Raw genomic sequence first — 25,978 nt, 5'->3', positions numbered from 1 at the left:
GTGTAAGCGACACTGGATCCCAACAGTCCTCAATCAGCATAATGATGATTCCCTCATATCAGATTCAGAGCATTAGCATAATGTGATGATGATGAAGGCCATTGTGCCACGTTTAATTCACATGTATACTTTTAACCCTCTGGGGACCAAGCTGTTTTTGGGGTCCTTGAGATGTTCTGACATGCCTTGACATTTGTGCTTTTTTCAGTTATTTATAAACATGTTAATGGCAAAGGTGTAAATTCACTCTATATAGCACAAACAGGGCTACCATAATATGCGAGCAACGTGTATGTAGATGTTTGTATTTTTAAGAGAATAATGTTTATGCGTGGTTATTGGAAAAAATTAAAATGAAAGTTGCTGAATTAAGACCACAAAACACATATTAAATATGTGTCCACAAGACTTTTGACTAATGGATGTTGTCCCTTTGAGTTCTAGCTTCAAAATTATGTGAAAATAGTCTTGCTTTAACGTTCACAAAAAAAATACATTGATTTAAATGGTGTAAAACAGGTTTTGCTTGGAAAGCCAATATGCGAGGGGGAGGAGCAGTTTACACCTTAGATTACAATGTCCCACCCACTCTGCATAATTAGCCATTCATTCAGGTGTGACACTGACTCTCGTTTGTCACTTCCTGTTCGAATGCGCATGCGTCGCGTCTGAACGCGTTGTTGTCTTTGGAGCTCCATCGATTGATTTATAATTCTTGATTTCTCTTTAAACTCACTTACAACGAACATTTTCTACTTTTCCTCACCTCATAGTTACAACGCGGACTGTTGAGCAGACGCGTCTCAAGCCTAGTGATCCAACGCTGGATACTCTTATAGGTTACGTCCGTGGATCACGGCTGAACGCGTCTTCTCCGCATTCATTTACAAACAAACATCTTTTTTTCGCCTATCGTGCGTCTACTCTACACCCGTACCACTAAAAAGACGGATTATTTCCAAGACTTAAGCCATAAATTAGTATTAATATTGATAGCATCACTGGTAGCGTCGTTGCTAACTTAACGTACTGTCCATCTGTTAAAATGGCAAATATATCAGATGTAAGTAGCCTACCTTTTGGTGCAGGTGAGGACACATTTGAGCTGCACGCTGTGCAGTCTGAGCTGGAAGCTGTTGAGAAACAGATCCACGACCTTTTAGTGAGACAAGCCGAGCTGATAGACCGGCGTTTGGCTCTTGAAACATCACGCACCGATGCACACAAATCAGAGATTAACGTTACTAACCCGCTGACTCCGACCTCGTCTACTCCGTGCGTTTCTCAACATCGGTCCCGAGCGTCGAGGTCGAGGTCGCGATCAGCCATGGTCTCGTTCACTCCGGCTCCAACATGCCACCACGAAGCCTGGATTCCGCAGCGGAAGACGCGAGTCAGGTCTAGACCAAGAAAACTCTCTCCGACCCTCCCGGTTTTCGAGATATCAACACAAAATCGCTTCTCCCCTCTTCGCGAAACAGAACGTGATGCTGTGATCATCGGCGATTCCATCGTTCGACACGTACACGCTACGTTAAATAAAAGTAAGGTGCATAGTCACTGCTTTCCTGGTGCTCGTGTCTCTGAAATCGCCGCTCGCGTTCCCGAGATTCTGAACGAGCGCGTCGGAACTGTTGTCCTGCACGCGGGGGTGAACGACATCAGGCTGCGCCAGACGGAAGTTCTGAAGAAAGACTTCAGGAATCTGATCGATACGGTACGCAGCACATCGCCTGATATAACGATCATTGTGTCAGGACCGCTTCCCACGTACCGACTAGGTCATGAAAAGTTTAGTAGATTATTCGCGCTAAATGAATGGTTAATGTCATGGTGCACTGAGCAGAAACTGCTCTTTGTAAATAATTGGAATCTGTTTTGGGAGCGTCCTAGGCTTTACCGTGCTGATGGCTTACACCCAAGCAGATTCGGATCGGATCTTCTGTCAGATAACATCTCCAAAACGTTAAATACCTTTTGACTAGTAACCAAAAGTCCAAATCATAGTCTCTGCTGCACCAATTTAACTGATATAAATAGTGTTGAACATTGCATAAAATCTGTGTCTATTCCTCGTTTAGTGAGATCAAATAATAAATCTACTGCAGGATCTAGAAAAAATCTAATTGTTATTAAAACAGAAAATGTTGCTATTAGTAATCAAAAACAATTTCTAAAGCTAGGTCTTCTAAACATTAGATCACTCACACCTAAGGCAGTTATTGTAAATGAAATAGTCACAGATAATAGCTTCGATGTACTTTGCCTTACTGAAACCTGGCTTAAACCAAATGATTATTTCGGTCTAAATGAGTCTACTCCATCAGGATACTCCTATAAGCACGAACCCCGTCTGATTGGTCGTGGCGGCGGTGTTGCAACAATCTATAGAGATATTCTCAATGTTACTCAGAAAACGGGCTATAAGTTTATTTCGTTTGAAGTACTTGTACTAAATGCTACGCTCTTAGATGTTAGAAAAACATCCCTATTATCTCTAGCCTTGGCTACCGTATATAGACCGCCTGGGCCTTACGCTGATTTCCTAAAAGAGTTTGCAGATTTTCTCTCAGACCTATTAGTTAATTTCGATAAAGCATTAATTGTTGGAGACTTTAATATCCACGTAGATAATTCAAATGATGCGCTAGGGGCTGCGTTTACAGATTTATTAAATTCCTTTGGGATTAAGCAAAACGTTACCGGACCAACTCATCGTTTTAATCATACACTCGATTTAATTATATCACATGGAACCGATCCAACCGATATAGATATCATTCCACAAAGTGAAGATGTCACTGACCATTACATGGTAACTTGCATATTACGTACCCCTGTAATATATCATGCTGCGCCGCGTTATCGATTAGGCAGAACAATCCTTCCATCCACCATAGATCATTTTTCAAATAGCTTATCTGATTTGTCTCAGCTGCTCAGTGAACCCGAACAAACAGATGAACTTGAGGAATTAACTAGCACTATGAGCACCATTCTCTCTGGTACATTGGATATTGTTGCACCCATTAGACTAAAAAAGGTCAGAGAGAAAAGTAAAGCACCATGGTACAACAATACTACGCATGTTCTAAAGAGAGAAACCCGTAATTTAGAGCGTAAATGGAAAAAAACTAACTTAGAGGTCTTTAGAATCGCATGGAAAGACAGTATGTCACGTTATAAAAAGGCCCTAAAAGAGGCCAGGGTTGAGCATCTCCGCAATCTAATAGAAAACAACCATAACAATCCTAGGTTCTTATTTAACACCGTCGCTAGACTAACAAATAAACAGATGTCTCCTGAACAAAATATTCTGTTACAGTTTAGTAGTAATGATTTCATGAAGTTCTTCACTGAGAAAATAGAAAACATCAGAACCACAATTGTAAACGTTCAATCCTCAATCGCGCCTTATAATTCGGCCTCAATTATCACCCCGCAAGAACAATTACAGTGCTTTACAACTATAGAACAAAAAGAGTTAAATAAACTTATCATTTCATCTAAAACAACAACATGTTTATTAGATCCTATACCAACTAAACTATTGAAAGAAGTGTTACCTGTAGTGGAAGAGCCTCTCCTCAATATTATTAACTCATCTTTATCATTAGGTTATGTTCCAAGAACATTTAAACTGGCAGTTATAAAACCTCTCATTAAGAAACCACAATTAGATCCACATAATCTAGCAAATTATAGACCCATTTCAAATCTACCTTTTATGTCTAAAATACTAGAAAAAGTTGTGTCCTCTCAACTGGGCTCTTTCTTGCAAGAAAATGACATCTATGAAAAGTTTCAGTCTGGGTTCAGGCCGCATCATAGCACTGAAACTGCGCTCGTTAAAATCACAAATGATTTACTTTTAGCTTCTGACCAAGGCTGTATCTCAATACTAGTTTTACTTGATCTTAGTGCTGCGTTCGATACTATAGATCATACAATACTCTTAGATCGACTACAAAATTATACTGGTGTTCAAGGACAAGCATTAAGCTGGTTTAGATCATATTTATCTGACCGCTACCATTTTGTTTATTTAAATGGAGAAAAATCGATCATAACTCCAGTAAACTATGGAGTGCCGCAGGGATCTGTCTTAGGCCCTCTATTATTCTCAATATATATGCTGCCACTTGGAAATATTATAAGGAAACATGGAATTAGTTTCCATTGTTATGCTGATGACACTCAAATATATATTTCATCACGGCCGGATGAAAACGCTAAATTATCCAAATTGACAGAGTGTGTTAAAGATATAAAAGATTGGATGACGCGCAATTTCCTTTTATTGAATCCAGACAAGACAGAGGTAATACTTATCGGTTCAAAAAACCACCCACAAAACCTCTCACAATACAACTTTAACATAGTAGGATGTCCTGTTACTTCATCCTCTACAGTAAAAGACCTGGGTGTTATACTAGACTGCAACCTGTCTTTTGAAAATATTTCATGTTACAAAAACAGCCCTTTTCCACCTTAGAAACATTGCTAAGCTACGTAATATGCTATCTGTTTCTGATGCAGAAAAGTTAGTTCATGCATTCATGACCTCGAGACTAGATTACTGTAATGCTTTATTAGCTGGTTGTCCTGCATCCTCAATAAACAAGCTACAGTTAGTCCAAAATAGAGTTCTTACTAGATCAAGAAAATATGATCATATAACACCAATTTTATCATCTCTACATTGGTTACCTATAAAGTCACGTATTAATTACAAGGTATTGCTACTGACTTATAAAGCCCTAAACGGCTTAGCTCCAGTCTATTTAACCGATCTTCTATCGCCCTATAATCCATCTCGCTCTTTAAGATCACTAAATTCGAGGCTTTTGGTCATACCTAGGATATCCAGATCCACCAAAGGAGGGAGAGCATTTTCACATTTAGCTCCAAAACTCTGGAATAGTCTTCCGGATACTGTTCGTTGCTCAGACTCGCTCTCCCAGTTTAAAACTAGATTAACCTGTTAAGCTGCAACCCCACTTTTGAAAAATCCCCAGAAATGACATACCCAAACTGAAACAGATACAGTTCATGAACCCTTTGTACTAAAAGCACAAGTATGATCTCATTTGAAAGCTGACACCTGGCAGTTTATTGTAAATGTAGAATTAAAAATGATCATAATGACAAAAATTGTTATAAATAGCTTCAAAGTTTTGTAAAGTTATTAGAAATTAATTTTTATGAAACATCCTCATAAAAATAAAATTGAAGTTGGCACTGGAGCAATCTAGAAATGCACTACAGCTAAAGCCACATGTCTAAACATTTTATGTTTAAAATCTGAAGATAATAAGTCCAAAACTCTGTATTTAGTTAAATGTTTTTCAAGACCATGTCAGTTGACTTTATTTTGATTTGACGCTAAGATGCTTCTGATGTTTATTGTCATCTTCTAACCATCTATCCAGTATATTGTCTCTATTGTTTTGTGGTGCAAACGAGCCCCATTCAGTCTCAGTCTCCCCCTGCACACATTCACACCTCTCCAGCCTGGTTATGGCTCGAAATATGCATTTCTTTTGTCTGCATTATAGTTACTAACGACTGGCTATTCACATGCTATTCATAGGGTTTCAATCCCTAAATTCTTTTCTCAAAGTTCACCTCACATTTTAAATAAAGAATAAAGAACATTCTTGAATAAAGAAACTTTCAGTAAGCATTCAAAAAAACATAAAAGTATAACTTCTAGGTTGCAGGTGCACCTAGGGCTAGCTAGCATGTTAGCTTAGCACACCATCAATACACGACCATTTATGAGATTAAAACCATGTTTGTGCTCCAAACTTACTTTTATAACGCAAGTGGAGTATTTTAAATAATCTTCTGTGATCTAATTTGGCTTCAGATAAAAAAATCAGACAGAAAATATACTATTGTATACTGTTCTGCACAATGATAGTCTATATAGATTAGCATTACATTATAAATATAATCTATTATTATGAAAATACCTGGCATGTCTTGAAAAATACAGGTAACTCAAATATCATTGCAATCATGTTTATTATCTTCAAAACCTCTTTATCTGCATTTTACAGCGCGAACTCTGTAGCTTTGTGTGTATCAGTGACGTCCTGGAATGTCACATGATCATGGCTCTTCTTCATGTTCCATATATGGACAATTATTGTGCATATAGCGCCCTCAGGCTGTTGGTATGGATTGAAAACACAGTATCAGAGTATGCAAGCGCTCATAATGATTACATCGACGCATTTGGGTATAAATTCAATAAATATTATTCCTGTCTATAGAAATATGATGTGAATCTATGAGAATATATCAATATTTCTCCAAATCTGCACATTTTTGAGCTAAAGCCCTGAGGGACATTGTTTCGTGTATCGCTGTCATGACGACAGCACGGGAGTTTTTTATGAATGAAAGCAGCTGACGCGCATAATTCATATCAAAGGTATCGACTCATTTTTTCATTTCATAACTCCTGACACAAATTAAGAAATAACTGTCGCTATAAGTTTCTCAGAATACAATAGTGGTCAAATACTGAAACTTGAGTCTTATATCTTTTTAATGATGTATAGTTTGTCGAAGTATAACATTAAATCTGATAGTAACTTTGAGCTATATATATAAAAAAACGCTTCAGTGCGCCGGCGCACTGGTGAGGCTTAACAGGTTAAAGACGCATCTCTTCAGCCAGGCATTTATATAATACTTTTAATCTTACAGTTAAATCCGGTCTCTAGTTCATAAACGCCAGAGGAGAACTGGCCCCCGACTGAGCCCGGGTTCTCCCAAGGTTTTTTTTTCTCCATTAGGTCACCTGATGGAGTTTTTCGGTTCCTTGCCACTGTTGCCTTTGGCTTGCTCAGTTGGGGATATTTGGGGATATTTAATTGAATTAATCAATCAACGATACCATTGATCAGCATTACCAAACGTGGACGTTCCACTAGAAACAAACATTGATGTATTGTTTTAATTTATTACTGTGAAGCTGCTTTGATACAACCTATGTTGTGAAAAGCGCTATATAAATAAACTTGACTTGACTTGACTTGACTTGACTGAGCCACAATGCAAGGACAAAAGATGTATTTAGAAGAAGACTTATATTGACCATTTAAGATTTCGCTTACATCTCTCTTGTAAATATGTTTAGCTATTTTATTAAAAATGTTACAATTACAACAATAATTACAATTTCAACAATATTTCAAGTGTACTCTTTCTTTGTAAAAAAAAAAAAAAAAAAAAAAAAGATTATAGGCCTACATTTTATCATATGTATTCATTAGTTTGAATATAGCCAACATTGGAACATCTAACATCTTAGTCTATGAATTTATTTTTGACAAAAATAGTATTTTTTTGCAGTTTAATATGTTGCTTATACAAATACATTTTATTTCAACATATTCCAGTCGATTTTTACTCATCTCAGTAGGCTATAGCAAAGCAGTTTATTCTTTCACACACAGACGCGCGATTCATATTTAGGCTAAACAGTCTTTACAAATATGTCCCCTTCATTCATCTCACAGAAAGGCGAGTCATATTATAGAAATGGGATTCATCTTTTTGCGGTTTACATAGGCCTACACTAACGTTTTTCCATAACGTTATTCCACACGTGAGAAAAGAAAACAGCCAACCTCACTCCTCAGCGGAATCTGCTCCTCATTTCAGGAGATATTGCTCCTCATCAGCACTGTTCTGAAGAATCTTTTCTCCATAAGGTAGGCTATAATGTCTCACTCGCGAGGAGTCGCGACACGCTTTGTTTACAGCTGATGTGGGCGTTTCACAGCTCTGAAATAGTTCTCAGAATTTGCGTTTGAATAGCACGCGCTCTCCGGGGAGTGGTCACATTACAGTGAATTAGCTCGTAATGAGCTCGACAGGAGTCGCTCTCTTTTTATACAGATTACAGAAGCTGATAATATTTGTTTTTTATATAAATAACTTCATTTAAAAGATGCGATCTCAAGCTTTATGCCCGTGGGTCTCTTTGCCTGTTTGACTGAATTTTCGCGGAGTTATAGATCATTTTCGAACGCGTTTCAAATGGGAGTTTACTGACAGAGAGAAGGCAGAAATCGCATCATTTTAATTTTTCTTTATTTGTCAAAAAGCAAAACACTTTATTTTTATTGTGAGTATACAGAAAAAAAATAGAAACTGAACAGGATCGATTGATGTATTACACGAAAATGAAAGATCAAAATTAACAGAGCATTTAGTGTTTATTTTCATTGCTAAAAAAAAAAAAACGAGCAAAACGCGCGGGCGCGTTTTTGGTCCCCAGAGGGTTAAATAAAAAAGTTGTGATTCTCAATTCCAGAATCGTGCAGCTCTTCATTTAAATGTTCAGTTATCTTATGTCTTAAAACCTGTGGTTTGTGGCTCTGCATGACCATGATTAGATGAAATCACACAGACAAGCTCTGCCCTCTTGAAGATACATGTTGAGAGCGCCATCAGACACAACAACGATTGCTACGTTTTTGACAGTCTTGTCCCTTTCACCCTGTGGTTCACTCATCCAGATGTGGCCTGTTTGTGCTCTACTGACAAAGGACCTCTATTTTAATCAGAAATTGAATTGAATTTGGCAGTAAAACAATGCTCTTGCATGTACATAAATAAGGATAGTTATATATACGTATACATATATACAGTACTGTGCAAAAGTCTTAGACATGTTAATAACCCCCCCCCCCCACACACACACTAGTGTGTCAGTAGGAAATATCAGTTTACATTTCCAAACATTCTTTTTGCCATTAATTGTAATAATCCAGTGAGATTTCTGTATGCACAAGGAGTCGACAACAGCCGGTATGATCTGATCTCACCATCATCGAGTCCGTCTGTGGTTACATGATGAAACAGAAAAAATTGAGACGGACTAAATCCAGAAGAACTGCGGGAACGTCTCCGAGATGCTTGAAGAAACCTTTCTGGTTAAACCTTACCTTCAACATAGGTGATTTAGTTGCTGTGCCCTTTCAGATCATGAGTTTCGAGTAAATATTTTATACAGACGTTCATCACACTTTTTAAAAGAATGGAAAGATATTCTTTAATTCTTTATTACATTCTTTAGTAACTTTTCCATTATGCAAGGAAGAAATAAAAGTCATGTGGTAGTGTTATTGCAGTAATTTTTTTATGTTAAAAAGGTACATATTTTCAGTTCCTTAAACCTAATAACAGCAGAGCAACAAACAAGCTTTATTCAGATTGTGTATCATATTGAGTTTGTTTGATGGTCTTTGCTGTAGAATCTGAAGTTCAGCTGGACTCACTGAACCAGGAAGTAGAAGAGCAGAGGAGACACGAGCAAGAGGAAACTTCCCTTATACACTCCATCTAATCAAGACAGGAAGAAAATTAATATTATTAACACTCCACTACTAATACTTAATAATAATAATATTGATAATAATAGTTATGAAAACTTCATGTTCATTGTTGATCAATTTCTCACAGTTTTTTTAAAGGGGTCATATAATGGTACATGCACTTTTACAAGTTGATTGTACTGAAATGTGTGTTGGCAGTGCCTGTACACAACCATCATAAAATTATAAAAATCCATCCAGTGTTTTTTTTTTAAATCTCCTTATATGTTTGACCCTCTCTGAAATCAAGCCGTTCAATTTTGTGACGTCACAAAATCGAGCCCCTCCCACCATTGTGATTGACAGCAGCGTTTCAACACAGACCTGCCCTCGCTCGTGAGCGAGCTGTCTGTCATCATAGTGCATTGATATGCTGGAGAAGAATGGCATCTAAGCGATTGTGGCGTTCTGTTCTTGGATGTAATAAGGAACACAGCAGACATTTTGATGTTTTGATGGAATATTCCCAAAGCATTGACGTGGAGATTCCCTCGCAGGGATTCCCCACGATCAACGTCCATGCTTTCATGTTTGCGAGAATCATTTCACACCAGACAACTTTACAAAGGAGGGTCAGTAAAGCTGGTTTTGCTAAGAAGCTGTTCCTGAAAATAGGATCGGTACCAACTATTCGTGTTCCTGCTGCACCTCCAGAATAAGTGAGTGTAACGTTTTATTAACCTTTATATTAATATTTATATTAATCTTTGCGTATCGCTTGCTGCACACTTCACGATGAATGCGGCTGTTTACACTCAGGGTACATTACGGCATGTTTTCTATGTACGACGTTCTCAATATAATTCATAATCCCACGTTTATAATGAACACCGCGTTATGGTTATTGTGTTATTGTGTTACAAACGGTGTACGCACAGAACTGAGGGGCGGGGTGAGCAAAGCGCATTATCATTTAAAGACACATGTACTTAAACGGCGTGCTGAAAACTACGGAGCCCGGGAAGTCAATCCGTGGCGACGGTTTTGCAATCCGTCCGCTCAGTTTATAAACCGTACTCACGAATTCTCAAACTGTTCCCTCGGTTTAACAAATCGTGCCCACGGATTAATAAACCGTACCCACGAGTTTCTAATCCGCGCTCTCAGATTTGTAAACCGTGCCTTCAGTTTTTGCAATCTGTACCCACAAATTCATAAGCCGTGCCCACGCTTTCGCAATCCGTTCCCACGGGTTTGTAAACTGTACTCACAGATTTGTTGTGGCTCGCCCTCGTTTTAGAAGAACACCAGGAGACCGTTGTTAACGAATCATATTTTATATTGTTTTATTGAATATTAAGTGGAATCAAATTGTCTTGCGTCTGCATGTTTAAAGTGATTCGCAATTGTAGCGGGTATATGAATGACGTGCATCAAAATATTTTGTTTATTTGTGATAATATTAGTACTTTATTATTATTGTCTAACCTGTATTATGACTGAAATTTGTCAAATTGCTTTGTTCCTTTTTTTGTACGTTTCGGACAAAAGCGTCTTCTAAATATGTAGCCTAAAATGTAATAATAATAATTATTATTATTATTATTATTATTAGCCTATTATTATTTGAGTTTATAACTATAAATAAGTTCACATAAGACAGACATTTATCATGAAATCATTTGTGAATGCTTTATTTTTAAGCAAAAATTATGCAAAAAATGTAGGCCTATTTTATCCAAAACTGTAAAAGGTTAGTTTATAGCCTATACAAATAAAGCATTGATAAATTATTTTATGAAAAACATACTACTGTATTACTAAGTTAACTCATTTATAGTTATAAACTCAAATAATAATAATTATTATTATTATTATTATTATTATTAATTGTGCCTACATTTTAGGCTACATATTTAGAAGACACTTTTGTCCAAAACTTACAAAAAAGGAACAAAGCAATTCGTCAAATATACTGGTTAGACAATAATAATGAAGTGCTAAGATTATTACAAATAAGCAAAAGATTTTGATGCAAGTCATTCATATTAAATAGTAGCCTCTATTCTACCCCATACCCGCTACAATTGAGAATCACTTTAAACATGCAGACGCAAGACAATTTGATGTGTTCCACTTCATATTTAATAAAACAATATAAAATATGATTTGTTAACAACGGTCTCCTGGTGTTCTTCTAAAATGAGATCGAGCCACAAATCCGTGAGTAGCAGCCTACAGTTTACAAACCCGTGGGAACGGATTGCGAAAGCGTGGGCACGGTTTATGAATTTGTGGGTACAGATTGCAAAAACTGAAGGCACGGTTTACAAATCTGAGAGCGCGGATTAGAAACTCGTGGGTACGGTTTATTAATCCGTGGGCACGATTTGTTAAACCAAGGGAACAGTTTGAGAATTCGTGAGTACGGTTTATAAACTGAAAGGACGGATTGCAAAACCGTCGCCACAGATTTTTTTTTTTTTTTTTTTTCCACAGGTGACTTCCCGGGCTCCGTAGAAAACAGAGCTGGTTTTGACCAGGTAAAATTAGTGTTTTCTTACAATACTAATGAGAATTTTTAATTAAAGTATATTACAAACTTTTAATTTAGACCCTAAAGAATCATATTAGCTTGTACAAAAATGGCATTATATGACCCCTTTAAAAACAATAAATCTCTGAAAGTACTAGACTAATTCATAAGATTCTCCTTTTCATGCCGGTATAGCTTTACACTATTTTTGACTACTTTTGATATTGTTCTGCTTATTAACAATCACTTGTTCATATTGAATCATTGTTTGTATAATTTCCTCATTTTAAGTTACTGTGGAAACTGCTAGCACATGATCAAACAAAGGCTAATACCTGCTGCATTGCAAAGATCAGTGTCACAGCAGCTCATAGTCGCTGTCCCTCCAGTTGGTAGCGTTGCAGTCCCTGATTGACATTCAGATGAGCACCCTTTAGTTGTGACGACCACATTCAAGGCACCTGTAAAAAAGACATGAATGTCCATATAATAAAATAATAAAACAATTCCAAGATTAGCAGTTAACAAGTATACTTTCTCTCCAGGGTATCACTTATACAGCAGATTTCCACATTATACTGGACTTACCAATGGTTTGTTCCACTGTAGTGCTTGAGCATTTAGAAACTCCAGCTGCACATGTCTCCTCTTTTGCTGCACAGGAACCCGTCAAATCAGGTGTGCAGGAGTAACACTTGAGAGAATAACCTTACAGACAGAGAGAGACATTGAGTTAGCGCTCTACAGTATGATTAGCAAATAATGCATTTCAATACTTGCTGTTTTCTGTACCTCCAGTGAGAGAAATGAAAAGAAGAACGACGGAGACCTGCAGATTCATCCTGTGTCAGGAACTGAGTGACTATACAGAAATAATGCTCCCGTTTCTTTTATGTCTGTTCAGAAAGGGGTGGGTTTAGGACTCGTTGTGCAGGAAAGAAAGGAAAGGAAATCTGAAACTTAAACAGGTTGGGGCTCATTTGGAAAAGCGCTTTGTCTCTCTCCCAGTACTTCTCCAGAAGCATTTTGATGATTACGCAATCAATTATTCCTTGGAATATTCCTAGTAATCCATGCTGCTCTTTGTTAACATATCTCAAATGCTGTCTCACACACATGCTCATGCAGATTTCTAACATTGAGGTTATCGTTTGAAATAAATAATTTATACTGTTACAAGAAATTATTTTCTTTGGTTAACTGTTTTGGCAAACCCATTCTACAGATCCTACACTCCAAAAATGCCTGGATTTTTTTAAAACAACCCATTTCTCAACCCAGCACTACCTGGGTAAATATTGGACATAACAACTGCTGGGTTAAAGTAACCCAGCAAGTTGAGTTAAACAGTTTAACTCAGCAGGGTTGGGTTGCACAATTTAACCCAAATTCTGCTCACACTGACTAAACACTGGGCTAATTTTAGCTCATTATGGGTTATTTCCATTTCAAGCAAATGAAATTTATATATTTTATTTAGGCTATATAAATTATTGAATTATATGTATTGGTAATTTAGGAAGTGAATGGAAATTAAACAGTCTAAATCAAATAATAGTATTTAACGGCAAGTACATTAAAAGCATCATTGCCGGGCTGTGCTGGGTTATTTTTTTATCCAGACCGCTGGGTTCTGTCTATTGGGTCATTTTGTTGGGTTATTTTCAAGTTTTGTGTAATCCACTGCTGGGTTAAATTTCAGTAGAAATGATTTACCCCCTCATAAACTACACAACTGCTGGTGGTTTGCCAAACTGGAATAACCTGGACTGGTAACAGTCATTTTGTCTTCTGTTCTGAGGGAGCATTTGTTTTCATTCCTCACATGTTTATGATTCACTTTGTTTGATTTTTTCTCATCAGATAATCAAACCTGTCTGCCATCTCCTCATTATCATGGTGTATCTAAACGCTGTAAAGTGAAAATTTCATGGAATGGGACCTAAGGTCGTAGTTCTTTTAATAATCTTCGTCGCTTATACTCTTCTCATACTAATCGGTCCGATCCAGTGATTTTATTTTTTTGCCTAAAACACAGAAAAGGCATTTGACAGGACAATCCAAGGTTTATTTATGAAGAAAAAATGTCAGAGACAGATTTCATGCAGAGAACGTTCACCGACACACACACACAAACACACACACACACATATTCAATGTTTGTGTTGAGAATGCAGCATGTTAAATGACTAATTAATGCCTACACTGTAAAAAAGAATACATTGATTTTATTGATATCTAATTAATAAAAATGAGGCAACAGATTACAAGCAATATTATTAATTAAATTTAACAAATTAGAATTGAGTAATAATTAATCAAATGAATTCCTTAAAAGTTAACCATTTAAAATGAGTAAAATTTACAAAATATCTTTTATTGCCAACATTGAAGACACCTGGTGTTAACAAGCAGAATCACTGAAGGAGAAAACCATAATTAAAGTCACCATTGTGGAGATCAGTGTGTGTTTTAGTTGGGCTCTTGACCCTTAAATTATTAACTTTAAGTTTTGTTTGGCTGCTGTACATGAGTTATAACAGCCAGATGAACAAAGAGAAAAGGTGATCTGATGGTGTTGGTTGTGTTTTAACATAATCATTAATTCACAATCATTTGACCTGAATCACTGAACTCATAGAGTCCAATTTATGAGTTAGGTTTACTTTATTAATTATAGCAGCACTGTCCTTGTACGGCATAATATTTTTTAACTTTTACAATGTAAGGCAAAAAATTTCTAAAAAGTTTCTCTGACATAAAAAGGAGACACACAGACATCAATAATCAGCCTGTGATTCTCAACAATGGTGACAATAATAAAGCATGTTGCAGTGCATTCTGAGTTCCACCAATCAAAACTCATTCATGGCTCCCATCATGCATTGCTGCATGAATAAATAATGAGCTTATGTTCAGAGGTGATCTGTTTGTCACCATTGCTGAGTTCATACGCAAAATCTTGATGTGTGTTTGTGCCTAAAAAAAAAAAAACATATATATTTATTTATTTTTTATTATTGATTTGATCATTTGGATTTCATTGAAAAGGCTAAAAATATTATACTGCTGTAGTTAATAAAGTTAACTTAACTCATAAATTGGACTCTATATGAGGTTCAGTGATTCAGGTCTAATGTTTGTGAAATAATTATTATGTTAAAACACAACCAACACCACCAGATCACCTTTTCTCTTTGTTCATCTGGCTGTTATAACTCAGGTACAGCAGCCAAACAAAACTTAAAGTTAATAATTTAAGGTCAAGAGCCCAACTAAAACACACACTGATCTCCACAATGGTAACTTTAATTATGGTTTTCTCCTTCAGTGATTCTGCTTGTTAACACCAGGTGTCTTCAATGTTGGCAATAAAAGATATTTTGTAAATTTTACTCATTTTAAATGGTTAACTTTTAAGGAATTCATTTGATTAATTATTACTCAATTCTAATTTGTTAAATTTAATTAATAATATTGCTTGTAATCTGTTGCCTCATTTTTATTAATTAGATATTAATAAAATCAATGTATTCTTTTTTACAGTGTATGTGATGTTGTTTTATTTACTAGAACAAAACTGTGTGGTCCAATCTATGCAAAATAGCCTACAAAATGATGTTCAGGCTCTTGTGCAGTGCCACATTTACAGTTTTTTACGATTGTTTACACATTAAAATAAAAATTTCCACACAATTTGCAAAATTCTACTCCAAGGAGCAAAACACCTCCACAGATTTGCACAACATTACACACAATGTCTGCTTCACCCTTTTTGCAAAACATTACACACAGTGATTTGTAAAACTCTACACACATTTTCACACCTTAGACACAGATAAGGATTGTGAGGTTACTTTCTTGTCATTACAAAGCCCCGGATTGCCAATGACAACACTAACAGGGGTGATAGTAGAAAAAAATCCTGAGCCTGAACTTTTTTCCCTGGGAGGTAAGCGAGGATATATGCCCTGATCAACATAATTGTCAAGCGGGATCCAGGGGTGTGCTAGCCTGACTACGTCAGACTTCCTACTTCCGCTAATTCCATTTCGCTCCTGTAGTCAGTCTGAGATAGCAGCGTATCTTTCAGTTTTCCACCGGCCTGAAAACAGCCCGGCCAATCAACGAACAGAGGGCGGGTTGAGAGCCGTGACGTAGACGCTGATTGTACCGTGGTGGATGCGTACTTGCGTAGATTTACTTCACATAATCTGCAAAAGTCGTTCACAACCATGTTCACTCCGGTATTTCGCTCAATGGTTTAGTTTTTGCATCATACATGTGTTTACAGTGGAAGTTAGATGCGGCTGAGCATGCGCATAACACACGCCATAACCAAACGTTATGTGATTGGCTTACAGGTAACCAATGATTTTAAACTTCAGACAAGCGCCCCCCCGCGAGAGAGAAAACACTTCTCTATTATGCTATTCCAGACTCTCTCTACGAAGCAAAGTGAAGTAGCAGAGTCTGGTATTACCAGGCTAGGGGTGTGCTCCCCTAGGAGAACATTTTGATAAATAGTCTGTTAAATGATAGATTCTGGTGACTTTTGTGGATATAAATGGACATCATTCAGACATGAGATGAACAAACCCAATACAAGCCTATATTACAGAAGCAGGTTTCAGTAAGTCAAATTTAAGACCTTTTTAAGACATTTTAAGACCATAAAGATTGAAATTTAAGACCTGCTTTTTTTGGCATTGCCAAAAAAATATTAAAATCAAAGAATTAATTTTATTTCAATGAATTCAGTAATTGAAAAAGCATTAATTTAATTTACATTTAAAGCAGATCACATTAGTAATGTTCCACACCCAACAACGTGTCAGACAAAAGAACAGAATCAGATATCATTTTTTTTTATAGAAAATTGTACTTTGTATATTATACTGTTAAAAAACACATAATTAGTTGATTTTAGTTGATAGAGATGGTAGAGATGAAATGGCATGAACATTTCATTTCATGATTATAGTGACAAAAATGATCCTGTTCAAAAAGTACTAATACTACACAATGAAATCAATTCACCAAGTTTTATGTCGAAAACCAGCAAATAACAAATAAAATTAGCATCAATATGCACTTTTTTTTTACATAAACATCAAAATAATACCATTAAAATGATAGCCAGATTTTAAAAGTGTCTTGCAACATGTTATATACTAACATGTACAAGTTCATAGTCAAAAAAAGATAAATTACTGACATTTACAATGCACTTTAGCTTATCTTTTATTATTAATAGTAAAATTAGGTCCGATTTTCCTGTGGCGTCTGTCGTTGCTATGCAACCATGCACTGCGCTCTTCACAATGACAAAAAGTTTTAGTGGCTAATGGATTTCCACCTCTGAAAAACGCCTGGAAAAAACGAGCGCGTCGCTTCAATTATGAGCGCGCTTACCGCGCGCCTACATTTGAACAAACTTGAGCGCGCAAAAGACGCGATATGTGAACGGCCTGTTGGGCTGGCGAGCGACCTCAAATCAGGCCACGAGCTACTGGAGCTGGCTTAGCGACGTGTTGGAGACCCCTGCTCTAGAGCTCCGCTTTGTAGAGTTTTTCATCACCTTTTTGTCTCTACCAACCTCCTCTATCCAAGACCAGCGCCATTTATTCGTTATGCCTTATCGACAAGTTTGGTGTCTTCCCCTGGCTTGGCTACGTTTCGCGCTGCCAGTGTGGGAAACACATTCGTAGTGTATGGGAAACACAAAACAAATTTGCACGTGGAGTGACTGCTGAATCAATCTGATTGGCCAAAACCCAAGACCAGCCCCTACCCTATTACTGATTGGCTGTGGTTTAGTGAAAGCGCCTCTCAGATCTTGGGAATTGTCAGATCACGCGAATCAGATTTCTTTTTTTTTTTCACAGATACATCTGTGCGCCGGAAATCCGGCGTGGCGGCGGAGCGCTATCAGGCCTGCACTAATGAACGAATTGGATAAACACAACCACCAGGTGTGGAAGCACACATGTGCTAATTTGAAACGCAGCACTCAGGTGTGCTATAAAAGGCAGCAGGTGAGTTCACCTGTCTTCAACAAAAATGGAAGGAGCTAGAAGAAGAAGAAGAGTGAGAATGAGAGGGGGAGCTCAAAGGAGATGAAGGAGGTAGAGGAAGAGGAGAAGGAGGTAGAGGAAGAGGCCCAGGTAGAGGAAGAGGAGAAGAAGGAGGTAGAGGAAGAGGCCTAGGTAGAGGAAGAGGTAGGAAATGACTTATGCCATTGAAGACATAGCCTGTGATGTGGATGAAATCTTATGGCCTGATCCAGCCAGACGGAGAGATGATGAATAGTTACAGTATTCTTGTTGCTTTTACAGTAGTTTTTCTTCAGAGTCAAAGTGTGAACGCGCTCAAGTTTTATTTGTTTCATTGATTTCATTGTTGGTTGATAACTGATTATGGTAAGAAATACTGTTTTTACTGTAAGTTTATAGTAGGCCTATTTGTGTACATTCTCCCTATATCTCAAACTAATCATGAAGAATGTTGTGGGTTTGTCACTATTTTTTTTTTTGTCATCTAAATTATCCCTTACATAACAATGTCTGGCCAAAAATCTAGCACATGCTATTTCCTAAAATTAGTTTTTTTACAAATGTGTTTTATATTTATCACAGCTGTGTGAAACTGGCTGCAATAGTGTCTGATCATTGAGGACTGTGTTGGTTAAATGAAAACTAATAGCATTTTCACAAATATGTGTATATGTTTTGACTGAAGTGTGTATGTTTTGACTGAAGTGTGTCATTTTGCAAACAATCTAGGAATTATGCAAATTGAGTGTGGTGTTTGGATAATTGTGATTCTGTTTTGAAAAAAAGAACCCGGTTTTCAAAATTGCGTGTAAACAATTGAAAAAAACTGTAATACCATCTATATTAGGGCACTGGGCATTGCCAGGATATTTGAAATCGTGCTTAATATTTTCGAAAAAAGTATTTATTTCCAGTTGAATTTCCTGATTTCCCACAAAAAAACTATGCTGCATCCTTTCTTCTGTTTCGGTCTGGCCACAGCACCTCATCCACATCACAAGCCATTGTTGAAAACTTTTCCTTCATCAAAGCAGTGACCAGGAGACTTGGTTCTTTCTTCAGCAGGATTCTTTATTGAGAACACGAGCTGTCGTAGCTGCAGTCATCAAGTCTAACTGGGGCAGTAGACATTGTAGTTTATATACATTTCAAGGGGGAGGGATTTACATTGAGGTGGAGAAACTCTGAACAAAGCATGTAAATTAAGTACATGAATCCTCATCAGCATAACAGTGTCATTCAAATGCATAGATGCTAATCCAATAAGCCTGACAGTATCACCCATACCTTCACATTAACATAGCTTAACTTGGGACAATGACACTGTTCAGGAGGTGCATAAAGACAAAAGGTTAATGTCAGACACCTGGGTTGCATGACTTAATCTTTTTTGAATCTAATCATCTATGCCTCAAAATGTAAAACACAGTGCACAGAACTGTCTCGGTTTATATATTATTGTATTGGAACCTAAATTAATCATTTAATAATTTGTAATACAACACCATGTTTTCCCTAGCCAAGCCATGGGGGAAATATCGCCTAGCATGGCGATTCCAGCCATGAAAAGCATCAACTGCTATATCTGCACATGCGTCTTCCATAGCTTGGAGAAGGGGTATACACGTTTGTGGATTTCGGTCATACACTTTCCATCTGCAGGCAGAAAACAATTCCTCAATAGGATTGAGGAATGGAGAATATGGAGGGAGATAAACAACTAAAAAGTGTGGGTGGGCAGTGAACCAGTTACGAACCAGAGCAGCCCGGTGGAAACTTATATTGTCCCAAATGACAACGTACCTGAGCTGCTCTGGGCCATCTATCTGATCTGGTGGAGTGAGTGTGCTGTGTAGGGTGTCCAGGAATGTGATCAGATGGGCAGTGTTGTAGGGGCCAAGGGTAGCATGGTGATGTATGATGCTGTGGTGGGTAATTGGTGGGTAATCGCTGCACACATTGTGATGTTCCTTCCGCACTGGCCAGGGACTTCAACAATGGCACGCTGGCCGATGATATTCCCTCCCCTCTTTCGTCTTTTTGTGAGGTTGAATCCAACCTCATCAATGAAGATGAACTGGTTCTCCACTGCAGCCACCTCTAGCTCAAGGAATCACACATGACAATATCTGAAAAATACATGGAGTGGTCACTATTGTCAGGGGTGCACATAACTGGTGCTCACGTGTGGTAAAAATAAACGACGCGCAGCAGAAAACATGGAAGGAAGCGCTTTTGAGTACCAACATTTTGGCCCAAAATGTTGGTACTCAAAAGCGCTTCCTTCCATGTTTTCTGCTGCGCGTCGTTTATTTTTACCACACGTGAGCACCAGTTATGTGCACCCCTGACTATTGTGACCACTCCATGTATTTTTCAGATATTGTCATGTGTGATTCCTTGAGCTAGAGGTGGCTGCAGTGGAGAACCAGTTCATCTTCATTGATGAGGTTGGATTCAATCATTATGATTACAGTACTGAAATATGTATAATTTATACCGTGTTGAGAGTATGCATCAATTGTGGGATTGTATAGGAATCACTTGCACATAGTTATATTGCAATTCTTTGACTCTTTCTGAATTGCGTTCAAATGGCACCGTGTAGACCTGCTTCATCCTCAGATTATTTCTGCGCAAGACACGATCTCGTGTTGATAAGCTTACCCTATCAATATTTTGAAATATCTCATTGTTTTCGGTGATATCTCATTGTTTTCACAGAAGATGGGGAGGCACCTATTGTAATTGTTAGTGTTCTTATTACAGTTTTTCTCAATTGTTTACACACAAATACTGGTACTTGAGACACAATGACCACAACATGTAACTCATTCACCAACCCCCTGAACCAATTCTGCTAAATTACAAGCACAATTCCTGCTTTACACTGAAATTGCAGTTCTAAAACACACTTTTTTCAAAACACTACACACAATTCTCTGCTTTTGGCACAATTTTCATGCAGAAAATCACTTGTTTTCACAAGTAACACACTGCCATTCAAATATGCACGCCGACTCATCACATGGGCAAACACCCGTCACACAGTTTTACAATTAGCAATCAGAGCTTTAGCATAAAAGGGCAACAGGTGAGCTCTTCAATGGAGCAATGGATGCCAACATTGGATTTTTTTTTTTTTTACTGTAACTGTATACAGTCAATTCTTCTGTTGTTTTGTATGTAGAGTATGTGCAACTTGGTGTTGGTTGGGATGTACACTGTGTACATTGTTTTTGCGGGAAAAATAAAATAAAATTTTACTGTGTATTTGTGTGTTCTGAGTATAAAAACAATATTCTCAAATATTTTACAACACACTTATGTATGTACTGTCTGTAGTAAGTGTAACACTGAACAAAAAAAAAGGCTTAAGTCATTATGATGAATGGAGAAGAAGTGTTTTCCATTCATCATAGTGTTTTACATTGAGCACGTCAGTGTTCAACTGGTTCTTATAAATGTCTATTCATATGATGGTTTGTGTGTGTCATTTGAAAACAAAATACCATTTTGAGAAGAAATAACATTGTTTTGAATGTAAAGTTTCATTTTGCAGGAGAATTTAGGGGTTTTGCCCATTGTGTGAGTGTTTTTTGATCTGTGTGTAGAGTTCTGAGAATATAAGGCATGCTTTCAGAAAATGTGTGTAAACAATCGAGAAAAACTGTATTAGGGGCCAATGCACCAAAGGTGCGGAGGCACCTATTGTATCTGTTCCCGTTATTCATCTTCTTCTTCTTCTTCCGCTCTTGGAGTCTATGGCAGCCCATAGAACCGCTTGCGGTAAAGTTATGAAATTTGGCACACTGATAGACGACAATCTGAACTGTCTCCATAGCAAATTTGGAGTCTCCAACTCAATCTCTCTAGCAACACCAACTGTCCAAAGTTGCACTCATGTTTATGCTAATAACATTTGAACCACAATGGATAGAAACAAATCCAAACAGCCCCCCCCCCCCCCTTCCAGCCAAAAAATTGCTATTTTTGCCTATAACGTCTGAACGGTTTGTCCAAAAATCATAAAAAATGGTCTCATTAGATTCAAGTCATCATGCCGAGTCAACTGATATCCAATTTTATACCATATCGGCCATTTTGAATTTTGTGCTAAAATTATGTATTTTAAGAACGCATGAACGGATTGTTACGAAACTTGGTATGGGTCATCAGCACGAGACCCTGAAGGAGCCTACGAAGTTTTGAAACAGCGCCACCTAGTGGGGAATTTATTTTTTCAAATGCTTATAACTTTGGGTGTAGTCGACTTATTCTCACGAGAGTCATCTCATTAGACTCCTGAATCCTTGCCGAGTCCAATGATACCAAACATGCTAGGTTTCGCCTTACCATTTGTGTAGCGTTGTGATTTAGCGTTTAAAAAACATTTGCCGATATCTTTGAAACCGCTAGTCCGATCAAGAAGAAAATACCGTCAGAAGTTTGGAAACATAGGTCGTTGGTTGAACGCCAATGCCCAAATGCGAAAATATTGATACTAACGGGTTGTAAAATCCAATCAAAGTCAGGTGTCAGTCATTTTTTATGTGTTTTTTTCATATAAATGTCTATAACTCCGAAGCAAATTGAGATATTTTCACCAACATTGACACACAGATGTATGGGCTCACTCTGAGGACCCACACAAAAAATTGTGGGATTTAGCCTCTTCGTGGCGCTATAATAGAACAAAACATGAAATTCCCATTGACTTCAATATAGTACTGTGATATAAAATGTTATATTTTATGAACGTATCGTTACGAAACTCAGTATGAGTCATCGGCACCATGCCTTGAAGGTACTCAAAAAGTTTCAGGGCAGCGCCACCGTGTGGTAAAAAAGTTATAACAAAATTTTCAAAAATGCTAATAACTTTTGAATAAATCTGCCTATTGTAATGCCACTGGTCTTAAGGTTTGTCATCGTCACCTCATGCTGACCAGATTACATCAATTTTGTAACTACGCCACCTATTGGTCGAAAGTTATAATCCATTACAGTAAATCATATTTTTAGTCAATGTATATGATTTTTTCAGCCATTTTGCCTGAATTCATATTTAAATGTCTTTAATTGCTCCTTGCTGCAGTCGGTCTGACAATCCCAGCCATGATGGCATGTCTTGTCGTCTACTTCCGCTTGGCCCCGATGATTGCTGCTTGCAGCTATATTTTTTTCTTTTTTTTTGCCATAATGTTATGCCCTTATTTTCTAAGACCAGGGTTCATGATTTCAGTTTTCCTGTTCAGGAGACAGTACACGTTCCCATGCTTTCAGTTCTTTCAAACAAATAGTAAAATACTGTAAATACTGTGTAGGAATACAAAGTAGGAATACATTTCCCAAATACTTGAAACATAGTTTATTTTTACAGTCCTACAGAATAGTCAACAGGAAATACTGTACTACTGTACTCATTGAGGACTGTATTGATATGCAGTACTGCAATTTTCTTGTGAGAGTAGAGTTCTTACCTATTCTCATTTCGGAAAGTCCAGATGATGGATGCTACAGTGTACCTGCTCAAATTTGGCTGTACTCTTTTGCCCAGCCTCCCTCATTGTTAGCCAGCCACCACATGATCAACCAAAGTGGCTCGGATCTCATCAGAGATCACGGTCCTTGGCCTTCCTCATCCTCTTACTCTTACTCTCACTCCTCTGGATCTGGCTCTGCCTCTGTTTCCAATGTTGGCATCCATTGCTCCAAAACAGAAGAGCTCACCTGTTGCCCTTTTATGCTAAAGCTCTGATTGCTAATTGTAAAACTATGTGACAGGTGTTTGCCCATGTGATGAGTCAGTGTGCATATTTGAATGGCAGTGTGTTACTTGTGAAAACAAGAGATTTTCTGCATGAAAATTGTGCCAAATGCAGATAATTGTGTGTAGTGTTTTGAAAAAAAGTGTGTTTTAGAACTGCAATTTGAGTGTAAAGCAGGAATTGTGCTTGTAGTTTAGCAGAATTGGTTCAGGGGGTTGGTGCATGAGTTACATGTTGTGGTCATTGTGTCTCAAGTACCAGTATTTGTGTGTAAACAATTGAGAAAAACTGTAAATAAACTCAAAACTTGACAAACTCAGACTCAGAATAGGGAACAGGATTCGGAAAGAGAACAACCAACATACAATATCAAGAACTCACAAAGACTGAACTAGACACAGGGCTTAAATACACAGGCAAACAAGCTAAACAAGATAACAAGGGGGCGTGGTTAATCAGAGACACCTGGGGAGACTAATAAACAAGAAAAACTACAAAGGACTACAAAACATGGCACAGGACAGGAAATGACAAAAGGTCCATTCAAGACAGGAACACAAGACAGGAATTATGACAGAGCCCCTCACTTAAGGAGCAGATTCCAGACGCTCCTCAGGAAACAGACCAGGAGGGTGGTGGAGCGGAGGCGTCTTGGGGGAGGGATGGAGGGCCAGGCCCATGCAGGGGAATGGGAACAGGACCTGGCAATGGCGGACCTGGGCCATGGAGAGTGAGCAGTCCCGACAGTTCAGGGGGCCAGTGAGGCTCCGACAGTTCAGGGGGCCAGGGAGACGTGGCCTCTGAAGCCTTAATCAGTTACCTACTGCCCCTCCCCAAAATTTTCTTGGGACGAGACCCTGGCGTGGCAGCGGCCATCTTGGGACGAGACTCTGGAATGGTGGCACCCATCTCGGGACGAGACTCAGCAGGACAGACGTGAAGAGACTCAGGCTGAGGGGATACTGTGGGCTTGTGGGGCTCCTCATCTGCAAAGCCCACAGTAAATGACGAGCCACTCAACGAAAGGGCAAAGTCTATATATTTCACCAGAGTGTAGTGAGGGGTATTGCCAGGCATAAAATAGTAAAGCGGCTTATTAAGTCCATGGCGAAACATGTCTTTTAAGATCTCATCACAAAAGTCCACCCCATGGCAAAGTTCATAAAACTTCCTCACATACTCCTCAATTGGACGTTCACTTTGGCTGAGAAGGAAGAGACGATATGCTGGATCCATGTTATGGTGAGTTCTTCTGTTACGATGCGGTTGAAACATAGGAGGAAGCAGGATCAACATGCAGCACACTTTATTAAATAAACTCAAAACTTGATGGGAACAGGACTCGGGAACAGGACTCGGGAACAGGACTCGGGAACAGGAAAACCAACATACAACATCAAGAACCCACAAAGACTGAACTAGACACAGTGCTTAAATACACAGGCAAACAAGCTAACAAGGGGGCGTGGTTAATCAGAGACACCTGGGGAGACTAATAAACAAGAAAAACTACAAAGGACTACAAAACATGGCACAGGACAGGAAATGACAAAAGGACCACACAAGACAAGGGGAACACAAGACAGGAATTATGACAATATTTTTATTACGCTGTTTAAACTTTATTAGTCAGTTTATGGTTACCTGTGCAGTTGCATGGAGTGTTTTAGAGAGCGCTGCATTTAAAAATATGTCGTTCCAAAGCGAGTTCTCTGTGTGTATTGTTCATTGATGGTATAAAGTTAAGCCCCCTTTACAATTTCACATGCACCCTCAGTCATTTCATCCTGCAACTGGGCCTGCACAAACATCAAATGATTAGCCACATACTCACCAAAATACACACGGATGTGTAAAATGTAAAACGCTGCTCTTTTGTGTCTTTTGCTTGTTCACTATGCAGTGAGTGTACAGGAGTTTGTCACACGTACATGTATGTGTACAAATACAGTGTACATACAGTACAGTATGTATGCACAGCAGATTAATTTTACACAGTTATGGAACTAAAGTTTATCAATACTGAACTGACTTGAGCTGAATAATGACACTATTGTCTTGTTAGAACTGGTTTACAGCAGAATTAGAATTTGTTGCTATTGTGAAACTGCTGCGAAACAATCTATATTTTATCTTGTATGCATACATATACAGTATATATAGGGCCGATTTTCAGTGTTGTTGTGCTTCATTTGTTGTGCAGTGTTCGTGCAGTGTACATGGGGAAACGAGAGACGATTAACCTCTCCCAACCGGCAATCGGATGGTCGGATGAAT

General features: G+C 38.0%; 1 protein-coding gene across 2 annotated transcripts in view; it reads right to left on the bottom strand.

The window, feature by feature from the left end:
- The window catches only part of LOC307161680 (uncharacterized protein), a 484,934-nt gene extending 472,185 nt beyond the window's left edge, over positions 1-12,749 (bottom strand). Inside the window, exons 1-4 of one of the 2 annotated variants that reach the window (XM_079876560.1) lie at positions 12,667-12,749; positions 12,463-12,582; positions 12,210-12,335; positions 8,118-9,366 (exon numbers count right to left, since the gene is read on the bottom strand). In XM_079876560.1, coding sequence (XP_079732686.1) covers positions 9,299-9,366; positions 12,210-12,335; positions 12,463-12,582; positions 12,667-12,715 — 363 coding nt within the window. In that variant the 5' untranslated portion in view covers positions 12,716-12,749 and the 3' untranslated portion in view covers positions 8,118-9,298. Of the gene's footprint in view, positions 1-8,117; positions 9,367-12,209; positions 12,336-12,462; positions 12,583-12,666 lie in introns of those variants that run through there. The other variant, XM_079876559.1, reaches the window with a different exon arrangement.
- Between the last annotated feature and the right edge of the window lie 13,229 nt (positions 12,750-25,978).

This window comes from Squalius cephalus (genome assembly GCF_949319135.1).
Source record: "Squalius cephalus genome assembly, chromosome: 7".
In the NCBI taxonomy this organism is placed as follows: domain Eukaryota; kingdom Metazoa; phylum Chordata; class Actinopteri; order Cypriniformes; family Leuciscidae; genus Squalius; species Squalius cephalus.
This window is presented reverse-complemented; position numbering and strand designations above follow the sequence as displayed.